The 14,051-nt window shown below is 38.9% G+C and overlaps 1 protein-coding gene across 4 annotated transcripts in view; it reads left to right on the top strand.

The window, feature by feature from the left end:
* LOC127414115 (mitochondrial proton/calcium exchanger protein) overlaps positions 1-14,051 on the top strand; it is a 40,223-nt gene that overhangs the window by 9,401 nt on the left and 16,771 nt on the right. For all 4 annotated transcript variants that reach the window (XM_051651882.1, XM_051651881.1, XM_051651880.1 and 1 more), the window contains exons 2-3: positions 2,450-2,507; positions 3,348-3,804. In XM_051651882.1, the coding sequence (XP_051507842.1) occupies positions 2,450-2,507; positions 3,348-3,804 (515 nt within the window). The remainder of the gene's footprint in view (positions 1-2,449; positions 2,508-3,347; positions 3,805-14,051) is intronic.

The following is a 14,051-nucleotide window of genomic DNA, read 5'->3' as shown; positions in this document are numbered from 1 at the left end:
CTTGTTGCCTTTGACTGGATAAGGCTAATGTTCAGTCAGAGAATCAAGAGACTGTAAGTGCATGATGTAAATTAAGTTTAACAACTTTGGAGAGAGAAATGGTTCAGGACGATTTAGAGATAGGGAATGGTATGTGCATGTGTGGGATAGAGACAGAAAGGGTGAGAACATCAGTCTGTACATTTACATATGCAGTTATAAGTGAGCTACAGCTTAAACTTAAATATTCTCGCGTGAATATGCCAACGTGCTTACGTCTCGGTCCCCTCATGAACGCGCAATGGAGAGTGACCGGAAGTGAACAGTTATAGTGAAAAAGGACTTACATTTTGATCAACAGATCTGTATCGCTTTAGAAGATATTAATATAACCACTAAAGTCATATGGATTACTTTTATGCTGACTGAACTTTAAAGTGCTGATGACTGTCCACTTGCATTGTGAGGACCTACAGAGCTGAGATATTCTTCTAAAAATCTTTGTTCGTATTCAATAGAAGAAAGAAAGTCATACACATCTGGAATAGCATGAGGGTGAGTAAATGATGAGAGAATTTTCATTTTTGGGTGAACTATTCCTTTAAAAGGTTAGAAATGAAAAATCTGTTATCATTGACTGCATGTCATCAAACACATATGGCTAAGGAGAATTTTAGCAGATTGTGCCGGATACTCTTTTCCAGACAATTTGGGATGGTTGCTGTTAAGCTCCAAAAATGAAGCACCATGAAAGTACTTCCATATATTCAAACTTGGCGCGTCACCTTCGGTTACAAGATATGGGAGAAATAATGGCATTAGTGTAAAACCTGGCACGACGTGTCTTGACATGCCATGTATGAATATACAAAAATGTGTTTACACTCTTTGAACTCAACCCAAATGAGTGTTTTACTTATAGTTGTCTCTGCTCTCATTTTAAGTGCTTGATTTTCCCATTGAACAAGGAGAAACATTATCTTGTTAAGGTCTTTGTTAACTCTCTCAGTCTCAGTTCTTGGTATTGTAAAGATTGATTAGAATTGTAAGCTGGATTAGATGGCTCGTCTTGGCACATCCAAGTCATGATGCAGGAGGGCCATAATCCACTGTTTCTCAAGTGAACACAGGTCAGTTTTGCACAGTTTATGCTTTCAACAGAAACAGTTGATTACTAGTTCAGAGGGAATGATGGGTTACAGGCAATTGAATTCAGGTCAATTCAATCTCCGTTCAGCAGGCCTTATTTGTGAAACACTGGCAAAACAAATTTGTGTGAGTAAAGACAGTAGTAAAATTATTCTTAAGCTTTGGAAGAATGCATTTATACACAAATTTGTCCTGCTTATGTTTCATGAATAAAGCCCAGCATGTTTACATTTACCCATACATACTGTATCTACCAATGGGTAAGGGCTTGGCTGGTTAGCTTTAACAGTTCATCTCTCCTGGTAGATGGCGTAACTACACAATTATACTGACAAAAAGCTTGTTTCTCTATTGACGGCCATTCAAAAATAACCTTGTATTGTGACAAAATAAAAATGTTTGCAAGCAGCAAAGAAATTGTTAATATTTATTGCAACATAAAAGTTGATTTAGGAGTGCCCTTTTTTTTTTGGCTCTGAATAGCATGAATGGACTTTGGAGTAATTGAGTAATTAGTCATATGGAATTTAGGCCTGAGACGATTGGCCAAAAATGTTTCCAGAACTGAGTGCACATAAACAAAGATGGCTCCAGCCGAGCAACTGCTATTGAGATAAAAAGGAATGCTAACAGATAGCGCTCATGTGTCCATTGTAAATGGCACTATAGAGTACTTTGAAAGTGCTCTGTTAAGGAGAAATCTGCTGTAGAGTTGTTCCTGGTGTTGGATATTAAAACTTTACCCCCTGCCCTCTGTTGAAGAGCTGTAGCTAAATCAGATATATTCTAGACAGGACTAAACATTTTGAATAGTTGATTAAAATGATTCTAAATTAATCATATTCAAGAATGTATTCTTAGCACGTTGGCAGGTGCTATGATGCTGGTCTCGACTGGTCTTTTCAGAAATTATCTCTGTCTTTTTTAAATGGCACACTCCTGTATCTTTATTTATGTGCCCATTCTCTTGGCATTGTGCAACAATTGTTGCACAATGCTAAGAGAATGGGTGGCTTGAAAGCTAAGCCTCTGTCCTGTCTTTTCCCACTCTAATCCCATATTGGCATGTAGCCTCTAGAACTTTTCATGACCCTCTATATCATATCATCTTACCAAATGTGATTACACCTACGCTTGCTTTTCAAATGCAAGCTTAGAATATTAAAACATGGTTTGCCAATATCTGTGTAGCTGTATAGCATACTCAAAATGTTTTTAGGCCCTCCCCTTTTCACAGTGGGCTTATACTGCAAGTCTGCTGTATGTGCCTTTTTAATATGTTGTCAGCCCTGATTTTTTCCTTTCTTGGACTCTCTTTCAGGAAAGTTGACAGAGGGATCATGTTTTGGTTGCACTGCACTGCGGTTAGCCACAAACAGGTAAACGTAACTGAAGGTTAAACCTTGTCTACCACAACTCACTTTTATGAGCTAACTTTCATGTCGTTCTAAATCCATATGACTTTCTTTCTTCCGTGAAACACAAAAGGTAAATTCTTTTTAAGGAAATCCTAGGACACTTTATTCCATATAATGAAAGTCAGTGGGGACGGGTACCGTCAAGCTCCAAATGACAAAAAAGTACCATAAATGTATATTAAAAACACCATAAAAAGTATAATAGAAGTGGTCTAAACAACTTGTTTGCTATAATCGAAGTCTTCTGATGTCCTACAGTAGTAATGTGTGAGGACCAGACCAAAAGTTAAGATGTTATTCACTGAAAATGTTGACATCTTCCCTAGCTCTTTTTTTTTCACTGAATCAGTTGTTCCAATTCACAAAAGCAGTCTAAATGATTTGTTCATGAATTGGACAGATCTGGTTCTCCACTGATTAAATTATGGTCAAAACGGCCCATTAGAGGGGACGATTATTGGTTAATTAATGACAAAGCCATCATATAGTGTCAGAAGACTTGGAATTGATTGTACAAGGACCACTTTAATGATATTTGTAATGGTGTTTAAGATCCTTTCTTGGTGCTTTTTTTTTGTCATTTCGGAGCTGGACAGCCCCAGTTCTAATTCACATTCATTATATGGAAAATAGTGTTTCAGTTTTAGTAAATTATTAAAACCTTCAACTTCTGTATTCTATGGAAGAAAGAAAAGTAATACAGGTTTGGAACAACATGAGGGTGAGTAAATGATAATGGCATTTTCCTTTCAGGTGGACTACTTTAATTCTTTCAAATTGGACCTTTTGTCTGTTTTTCAGTAGTCCAGTTGCTCTTGGAGGCAGCGTATGGCCTCATGCATCATCTGTCCTGTACCCTGACAGTTTACTGGTGAGTCAGCAGCGCTTGACCAGGTCACCTCGTCTGTACTGTGCCATCTTAGTACCTGAATGTGTCCTGCCAGGCCACACCCACTCCATTTACAACAGGACAGTTCGGTGGGTGCACACTACTGGCCGTCTCCATGACGATTCAAAGGTAGAGCGTTCTTTACGTTCATTGAAGGATCGGAATAAAAAGCTTGAGGAGGGCGGACCAGTCTACAGTCCAACGGTAGATGCAGAACCTGTACGAAGGACAATAGGGCAGCGAGTGATCGATGAGGTGAAGCACTACTATCATGGATTCCGCCTTTTGTGGATTGACACAACCATCGCTGTGCGCATGCTGTGGAGGGTACTGAACGGAAACATTCTGTCGCGGAGAGAAAGGAGACAGGTATACACATACATAAAAGGCAAACACTCCAAAATTCAATAGCACAAATTGACATTTATCAAAGCTGAATTGTATTATTTCTGTGCCATTAGCATTACCGAACACTTTCCCTGTCTGCTATTGGTCGAACAAACAGACAGTCCTTCCCCAAACTCGCATTACTGGTAGAGCAGATGTTGCTGTGTTGGGCTTGTCGGTATGCTTAAACAAACAGAGCGATGTTTTGATAGCCAGAGTGTTTACACTTTTCGGGGAAATCAACATAGAAATCACATACTATTTAGGTAAAAAAAAATTACACAATTGAGCTTTAAAAAACCTGTTGCATTGTACAGCCCTGGGCAAGAGTGAGCCCTGTCTTTTGCTGGAATGTAACCCCTTATTAAGCCCCATCTTAAAAACATTACTCACCAATCCTATCTTAGCAACTTTTGCTCTTTTCTAATTTAAGTCTATGGATGTCCCTTGTGATTGGATAGTTTCAAACAGATTCCACAGTGCAATATGATAAAACGTTGTTGCCGGTATTCATTTAATTTTTTCCTACTCTCTAAGCTCATTTTAATGAAACATTTTCAGGAAATGCTTTGTTCACAGAAATCTCCAATTGATTTCTATGTTCTTTAAAGAGCGAGCAACAGTAACCGAGGGGTCGGTTGTCTGTTTGTGTCATTGCTCTTTGGAGTTAACCCTACGTAATTCAATTAAATATAGCAGAAGGATTTGACTGACAATGTTAGCATTCTTTCACAGTTTAATCCCAGCCCTAAAATGTCTCACTGGATCACTGCTATATCTTAATGATTTAAATTAGTGGCATGCTGAGTCTTTAAGGAACAATCAATTAGAGATCACTCTGTAAATCAGGAGACCAGGAGAGACATTTCAACTTGCTCACATGATTTCTGTAATTCCTGGGGACTCCAATGAGTCCAGTTTATTAATACTTTTGAATCAGATGAGAATGAGATGATGTTAAGATTTAGTTCGTGAAACAGGTTGAGGTTAGGATTAGGGGTGTAACGGTTTATTGTGGGACGATACATCGCGGTTCAAAAAAGTGACGATGCGCATCATGGAGATTGGAAATTTATTTTATTATTTACTTATTTTCACGCCTTTTCTATCCAATATGCACGACGCTTCATTGCACACTAGCAGCAGATGTTGATGAGTTCAGCTGAAACTGATGTGGGGAACCAGTGGTAACATTGATCATCATCTCATATTATCCACTTCTTAGGCTGACACTCGCTTCAGAAGTGCTTAACAGTCAGGGATCTGAATCCTCATCATTATAAACGAGTGATGGATGTTCGTTAGGGATGGGACGATATATCAAATTTCACTATATCGCAAACCAAAAAAAGTATTAACCATATTGTTGCATAACTCAATATTTCAAAATTTGCAATATTGTTTTTGTCCATGTAATCACAAATGAAATGACTCATCAAACATCATAATCTCTCTATTGCTTGATTTTACCCCTACTGCGCTTTTTTCTACACTGTTTACAGGGTTTACACAAGGTCCTTAAAGTGTTTGAATTTAGCTTTTAGAAATTTAAATACAGGAATACCTGGAAAATTGCCTTGTTTTGATGAAATGTGCTTGAGATTGGAGCACATCGTTTCCTCCGTGTAATGTGTGTTCATCAAAGATGAGGCGCATTACACTTTCATTGAATAATGTGTCTTAATATCCTTTTCTGTTCTTTACAGTCAAATAAAAAGTAAAAATAAATATTCATTTTAATCTCACGCAGCAGTAGCCTAGTTTCCATCCATTTGTCGTGCTATTCTGTTATCGACAAAGTGAAAATACGTAAAACATTTTTTGCGAAATTTGCCGTCTTCTGCCTGTTTCCATTCAAATGGCCTTTTATCTATAAAAATGGTGTATGTGATGACATCATGCCTAAAAAAAACACTTTGTCGCATAAATTTTGGTTTAGCGCAAAATAAATCTGCCCATAAGCCGTTTCCTTTCAGAAATGGGTGTTTATCGCTAATTCGCTTCCCAGATGTCCCTAATTTTTTTCCTCTGAAGTTTTAGTAAAATGGGGAGAGTATTGAGACAGTTCATTGAAATTAACCAGCTAACTGTCATTTTAATTTCACAAATAAACACAATCAGAAGATGAGGAATTGCAATCAAAAGAGAGCAGTTGCCCTTCTGATAGGACTGTAATATTGGTCTTGATGTTGCGCCTATCGTAGGTTGCCACCGCTTCTGACCCGAAAGTGAATCGCCATGGCCCTGTTCAAGCTGGCAACCTGCACCAATTAGTGGGGGAAACTTTCGGTCTTAGTATAAGGACAATCCATCCATGTGTATATGCTGTGTGCACAGCTATAAAAGAAAAACTGATGCTGTGTAATTTTAGGGTTTACATATATGGTATATTCCTGATATTCAGTAGGCTATTTTGAACAATCATCTAATCAAAAGCATTGCCATCGCAACTGCATTATGTCCCATATATTTGTCCAGCAACTTTTATCGACCAACTGAACTTGATTATCATCTAAAATTAATTTTAGCATCATAATGCAATTTACATTTTCTGAAGAAGCTCAGCAAATGCGATCCGAGGTAAAGAGGGTTAGATTTAAATATTTAAACGTTTTAAAATGTTCAAAAGCTCGTTTTCTGAAAGTGAAAGTGTTCCAAAAAAGCACACTGAAGCTATTCTCCAAGTATTGCTTATTTATTTTTAATTTAAAACATCTTTGTGCACAGAAATTATGTTTTTTGTATTGTGGGCTAATTCCATGACTGCTGTCTATTATTTTGAATGGTGTGAAAAAGCAACTTTAATAAAATAAACGGATGGCTACCGCGATTAAATTAATCACAAAGAGTGGCCATTCATTTGTTCTCCGTGCACTTGTCCATGTGCTTGATACGATATATTTGTGTTGGCACTCCTGGAATTGTCATGTTTGCATTGATTGGATCTTTATGCTGTTCAGATCAATTCATAATCACGTACAATGAATTGGCTTTCAAGGAAGTATTATCAGGCTAACGTTAATACTGATTAACAGGCTAACGATTGGGATAAATTCTGTCATGTGACACTATATTTTTGTGTTAATGCCAATTTTCTCAACAAAAAGTGTTTCCAAACCAGTTTTTCACGACATTTGATGTATCGACATAGAGTTTATGCGCTTTCACACTTGTGAAATTTTAGCAATAATTTGCATTTCCATCAGCTTTATTTTGATGCGCTAAAACTTTTTCACAAAAAATCCTTGGATGGAAACCTAGTTATTGATGTGCTAAAGAAAATGGGAGATTCTCGTTGATGTTTGCTGAACCGGAACACTGTGAGGCGCTCGTTGAACCCTTAAAGTGACAGTAAACTTTTAGCGTTTCTTATACAAATGAATGTAAACTCAGTGTTATTACTTGTAAATTGTACACATTATTTCAAACAGTGAAAGCTCATATCATTTTCACAATTTCAAGATATATAAATAAATAAATATGATTTAGAATTTTTGTATTTTTACAAAGTTAAAGTTTGATTATAATAATGATGACAAACAAATTATTAAAATATAAATATACACTTTCACAAACTTTCTTTCAGAACAGGTTTTCTTCAGTTGTATTGCTTGTTCTGCAACTGATCAGACTGAATGTAGCCCACTATTTTTGAAAGCTAATTTGTTTGTGATCTTTTCCTATAGAGAAAGGTATATGAGCAACTCTTATTATTTAAACTTTGAGCATTTATATTGCATATTTAAGAACTTTATTTTGATGGGAAATTATATATTATTATAATGAGCATTTTTCTCAAACATTTTTTCAGAAAATAAAAATTTTCTGTAATATTTTGTCATTTTAAGTGTTATTATATCAAACTGAGATTATATCGAATAGTGAACCTCATATCGTATATCGAACTGAATTGTGAGAACCATATCATCCCATCCCTAATGTTCGTGCTTCTTCAATTAATATCTATATGACTTAATATGTAGGCCTAACATCAATGAAAACACACTATAATAATGCGGTTGAGCGCAAGGGATCGATTGTCCATCTTATGCATGAGAGTGATTATTCAATGCGAAAGAAAATGACAGTTTATAGAGGGCTAATTATAGTGCTATATTAATCTCTGATAATTTTGAATATAATGTACTATAATGCTATGGGGGAATATAATCCTAATGTCAGATGTGATGTCTGAATTTATTTTATTTTAGAGCCTACATTGAAATATTTAGATGAAATCAGTGACAACTTAGAAAAATAAAAACTTTTTTTTTAGAAAAATAAAATATTAATTTTAAATATATGTAATCATGTGAAAGCATATATCTAACATAATTCTATATTTTAAGATGAGCATAATTATTCATATGTAAATTTTGTGTCATCATTGCCCTGTGCTGGGCTGATTTGAGTCCTAGTACACTTTAATTAGTTTAAAGTTACATTCTACTAGTGAAGGAAGGAACTGTTTTGCAAATGTCTTAAAAGTTATTTTTTTTATTACTTTTTAATCGTAACTTTTTTCTTTTTATTCAGGCTTTGTTTAAAAATATCGTGAAAAGAACTGAACCGTGAATTTAGTATCGTGAACCGAACCAAATCATGTGATGAGTGAACCGTTACACCCCTGGTTCCTTTTATAGCAGGATGCTTTACTAAAAATCACAGGCAATTTGTTTTTGAGAGGGGTCAAGTTAGGCTAAAGCTAGTCTCAGCCTCAAGGCCTAAATATACTTCGAGTTTCTATGTGACAGAACGTCTTGTACACAGGATGTGCGAAGCAAATCTTGTCATCCGCATAGTGCTGCAGACTGTGCCGCGTGCAGCCCAGTTTTTCTAGATAAGCGGACAGTTCTCATCTGTGCATGTTGTTGGTGCATCAAAAAACTAGGCTTTGAAAGGCTGAACAACAAAGTACACCCGAGCCTTCAGACAGCATGTTCACTGTCCGTTCACTGACAGTCTGATGCATATACCCAAACTGGAAGGTACTTTCTCGATCTGAGAAGCTTTAATATGATTGGCTGACAATGATCAACTTTCTGAAGTAAGGGCACATGGTCTCTTCCTCTATCGCCCTCTCTATCAATGTTATTCTTTACATTTTCTACCTCCTTATCCAGTTTATGGATCAATACTGCTCACACTGACACAGTTGGCCGAAAGCCCAGGCCGACTCTAGTAAAGCGATTACATTTTGTCATTTAGCAGACGCTTTTATCCAAAGCGTCTTACAAATGAGACACATAGCAAGCAATTTGTCATTCAGAGTTTAACATCTGCAGTATAGGACTGCCAAGTTATCACAGTGGCTGGAGTATTAAAGATGCTAGCACAGATTATTATTTGCAATAGTAAGTGCAATTAGTGTGGATTAGTTAAGTGCTCACGGAACAGATGTTTTTTCAGCTGGTTCTTAAATGTTGGGAAGGACCACCACAGAGGAGCAGAGAAAGCACCAGGCGTCGCTCGTTCATAGACCACAGAGAGCGAGGTGGAGCGTAGACCTGAAGAAGTGAATTGAAGAGGGTGCGGTTCCATTGGCTGTCCTGAAATCCAGAGTCAAAGCCTTGAATTTGATGCGGGCAGCTACAGGTAGCCAGTGGAGTGAAATCAAGAGTGGGTTGACATGACCAGATGCTCTGCTGCATTCTGGACCATCTGCAGTGGCTTAATTGTGTTTTCTGGAAGGCCAACCAACTGAGCATTGTAGTAGTCCAGTCTTGAAATGATCAGAGATTGGACCAGGAGCTGTGCAGCATATTCAGACAGGAAAGGTCTGATTTTCCTGATGTTGTATAGTGTGAATCTGCAAGACCGGGCAGTTGATGAGAAGTGTGCAGTGAAATTAAGCTGGTCATCTACCACCACTCACAGGTTCTGGGCTGTTCTAGTTGGAGTTAGTGTAGTTGAACCAAGATGAATAGTGAGGTTGTGGTCAACAGATGGGTTGGCTGGGATCACGATGAGTTTTGTCTTGGCAAAGTTGAGCTGAAGGTGTCGTTCCTTCATCCAGGCCGAAATGTCTGAGAGGCAGTCAGAGATACAAGCCGAGACAGTAGGGTTATCAGGCTGGAACGACAGTTAGAGCTGTGTATCATCTGCGTAGCAGTGGAAGGAAAAGCCATGTGCCTCTGACCGGTCCGAGTGATGTTGTGTACATCGAGAAGAGGAAGGGTCTGAGCACTGATCCTTGAGGAACTCCAGTGGTCAGTTGGTGTGTCTTGGACACCTCTCCTCTCCAGGAGACCTTGAACGATCTGCCATTGAGATGACTCAAACCATCCAAGCGCAGTTCCTGTGATGCCCAGGTCAGAGATGGTGGACAGGAGGATGTTGTGGTTCACTGTGTCAAAGGCAGCAGACAAGTCAAGGAGGATGCATGTTTTGGAGTTAGCTCTCGCCAGTTGCAGGGTCTCTGTTGAGTGTCCTTTTTTGAAGCCAGACTGATATCTGTCGAGTATGTTGTTCTGTGAGAGAAAAGCAGACAACTGGTTGAATACGACCATCTCAAGAGTTTTAAACAGGAAGGATAGGAGAGAGACCGGTCTGTAGTTGTCGACAACTGTGGGGTTATGTGTTGGTTTTTTAAGCAGTGGGGTTACTCAAGCCAGCTTGAATGTATTGGGAAAGTTTCCAGTTGTGAGAGATGTGTTGATAATGTGTGTGAGTGTGGGTAAGATTGATGGAGAGGCAGCTTGCATAAGATGTGAGGGGATAGGATCAAGTGGACAGGTGGTAGTACGGTTAGAAAGAAGCACTTTGGAGACCTCAGTCTTGGAGAGAGGAGAGAAAGAGGAAAACAGAGGATGGGATGTTGGAAGAGAGTAGCTGTGGGTGTTAGGTGTAGAGAACTGGCTGATGATGCTCACTACCTTGTCAGTAAAAAATGTGTCAAAGTCATCAGCAGTCAGAGAAGTAGTAGATGACCCCATGAAATCTTTTGTCCTTTCGAGGTAAAAGAGAGGTTAGTTCAGGCCACCTGAATATGTGCATTTGGTTTCTTTATTAGTGGTGCTGGGTTAGATAACCCTTAATTTTTAAACCTCAAACCCTATTTATTAAACTTTGGCATGTAACTCATCCTGCACCATTTGTGCTACTGACATGAATGGTCTTAAATCAAGCGGCTTGTAGAGGAGCAATGTACAGTTTTGCTTTGGCAAGCACCACTCACATTCATGGTCACTGCTCTGCAATATTAGTCTATATATAACAGTTCACAAGTACTCAGTAGATCACCGCTATCACATGGTTATGCATGCTCTCTGTTAGCATAGTGCTAATACCTTCCAGCCTGAAATTCTCAGACAGTTGCATGACTCAGTCTTTTGTAAAGTGACACTGTAGTGACGCATACAGTCTATAACCGGATGAGGCCTTCTTGATTTTTACTAGTCATTACAAACTGGAATTTGCTTGAGCAGGCTTACATGGGTCACAGGTCTGTCTGTCTCTTACTCTCAGATCAAACTGTTTGTCTTTTTGGTTGCCATGATATTAATGCCTGTCATTATCTACGTTATCATTTTACATAGTCATGGCAATATTATTGAGAAGTGATGCTTGGTTTTCCTCTGGTGAAGGTTACATGGAGCCACAGAATTAGGAACATCCCCTTATAAAAATATACGGTTGTTCCAAAACCAAGTGAGCTGCTTCCTGATAGACAGCTGCCTTGTGTGGTAGCATCCTAATCATCATGGAACTTCATAAATTACTGATTTAAAACACTACATAAGCAGTAACTCCGTGCCACACAAATAGCTCTCCTCACGTGCAGTGCACGGGAGACTCGCAGTTGATTTGCGAGACGCAAGAGGATAGGGTACAATTAATTTTCTCATCATTTACTCAAGCTGACTTTTCACTGCATCCGACAAATGACTGACAATAGGCCAGAAGTCAGTCATTTTCAGTGGAGAGTCGGATGGGGACTGTGTGGAGTTCCAGCTGGAGGTGGAATTTTCAGATCAGATGTGAGCTTCAGTTGCATTGAAATATTTCAACTTGTGCGACTAGACTGCATGTGATCGTCCAACCGAATGTGATGTATTTATTCAAAACTGTGAGCACGAAGTGAGCAATATCAACGGATTTTGACCTAAATTTATTCAAAACGCCTGTCATGGAATGGGATGTTTGAAGGAAGGACCCAAGCGCAGATAGGCAACAATAAGCAGTTATTAAATAAAAACAGAAAACATACAAAACAAAACACTCTGGATGGAGAAAAAAACAAAACCAAACTAGAATAAACAGAACTGGGGGCCTGGGTAGCTCAGCAAGTAAAGACGCTGACTGCCACACCTGGAGTCACGAGTTTGAATCCAGGGCGTGCTGAGTGACTCCAGTCAGGCTTCCTAAGCAACCAATTGGCCCGGTTGCTAGGGTGGGTAGAGTCACATTGGGTTAACCTCCTCCTGGTCGCTATAATGTGGTTCTCGCTCTCAGTGGGGCACGTGGTGAGTTGTGCTTGGATGTCACAGAGAATAGCGTGGGCCTCCACACGTGTTACGTCTCCGCAATAACACGCTCAACAAGCCACGTGATAAGATGCGCGGATTGACGGTCTCAGACGTGGAAGCAACTGAGATTCGTCCTCTGCCGCCTGGATTGAGGCGAGTCACTACACCACCACGAGGACTTGGAGCGCATTGGGAATTGGGGAGAAAAAAAAGAATTACAGAACTGACAGGGAATGGAGACAGCAAACGCGAGCACATGACAACAGGAGTAACGAATGAAGTGAAACAATCCAGCACAGGACAGCATACCCGAGGAGCTAAATATAGGGAGAGAAATGAAACGGGTTAAAAAGGGACAGGTGAAACCAATAAACTAATAATGAGGAGACAAGGAGGCGGGTGACATGCAAGACTGAGAAACATGTGGCATTTCAGAAAATAAACAAAGCCATGCGCCCTCACAGACAGAAACACCTGAATGACACGAGCGCATATCGCCAGAGTCAAAGGCAACACTCGCTCATGCTAAATGACAGACAAGACGGGGGGATTTGTGCGAGGTTTTGGCCACAAATAAATGGGCACCGAGACCGAAGAGGCCGAACCCCAGCACAACATGACAACGGATCATGACCTGGACGCACAAAGCAAGCGCAGCACAAAGCGAGCACAGCGTGAAGCACGCTCAAGGTCACGAGAGACAAACACAAAACAATTGACATGAGTGCATGCCACAAAGGTGACATAAGAGCAATGCACTAGTGCCAAAAACCAACAAGACGAGAATGCATGACAACACCAAAAGGGCGAGCCATATATTCTCACATGGACTAGACAAAACACTAAACAGGGATGTCAGAGCTCAGCCACAAAGACAACAAAAACACAACCAACATAAGTGGCTGAACTCTGACAATGCCTGCTACTTCTGTATATTGGACGATTATTACATTATAGAAATATTTGTTTACGTTGCAAATACATCATAAAAAGCTTTTGTAATTACATTAAATGTGTACATGTGTGATTTAATTTTGCAAAGGCAAAACCATCATATACAAAACCAAATACATTTTTACTAACTATTTGCTGAATTATTTTTGTTGTTGTTATTTATTAGTATTATAAGTATAATTACTATACTTTAGCATTGCTAATATTTTAGGGCAAAGAAACTTCTGCACATGTCTAGTCTCAGTGTTTTTGCAGACATGAATCCCACCTCCAATTGTTTGGCTTATTAAGGAGAGATGTGTTATTAGTTTTTATTTAGTGATTAGACCGGCAAAAAAAAAAAAAATAGACTTTAGACCTTAGACTAACTGAGAGCACCTCAGCAGCCGCATCGTAACACCCTAGCATCATGGCAGCGAGTTTAGCACAGGCAAGCACCATTCACAACATTTAAAAATAAAGTTGTTACCTTAAAAACAAAACAAAAATTGTTAATATTGTCACATCCATAAAGCCTTAGTAGCTAGTTTTCTTTTTTCACAGCATTCGACAGTTCCAAAACATCCACACCTAGTAACTTAATTTTATTTACTGTTTTTGAGCATTATTAATTTGTTTAGGCAGTCCATTTAGGTTGTTATCAAGAGCATACCGATTCTAGTCTTTATGATTTAAGCTCTGTCAATGTTATTATTGCGTAGCAGGTATGCTAATACAGCAGCCTCAGTTAGCATCTGTCGCACCTCACTCTCGGTATTCTTCTAACCTGCTTCATCCTTAATTATGCGTATTCACAAGCAGCTTCAC

Source organism: Myxocyprinus asiaticus, chromosome 23 (assembly GCF_019703515.2).
Source record: "Myxocyprinus asiaticus isolate MX2 ecotype Aquarium Trade chromosome 23, UBuf_Myxa_2, whole genome shotgun sequence".
Lineage (NCBI taxonomy): Eukaryota > Metazoa > Chordata > Actinopteri > Cypriniformes > Catostomidae > Myxocyprinus > Myxocyprinus asiaticus.
Note: the sequence above shows the minus strand (reverse complement) of the source record. Positions and strands in the feature narration are given on the sequence as shown.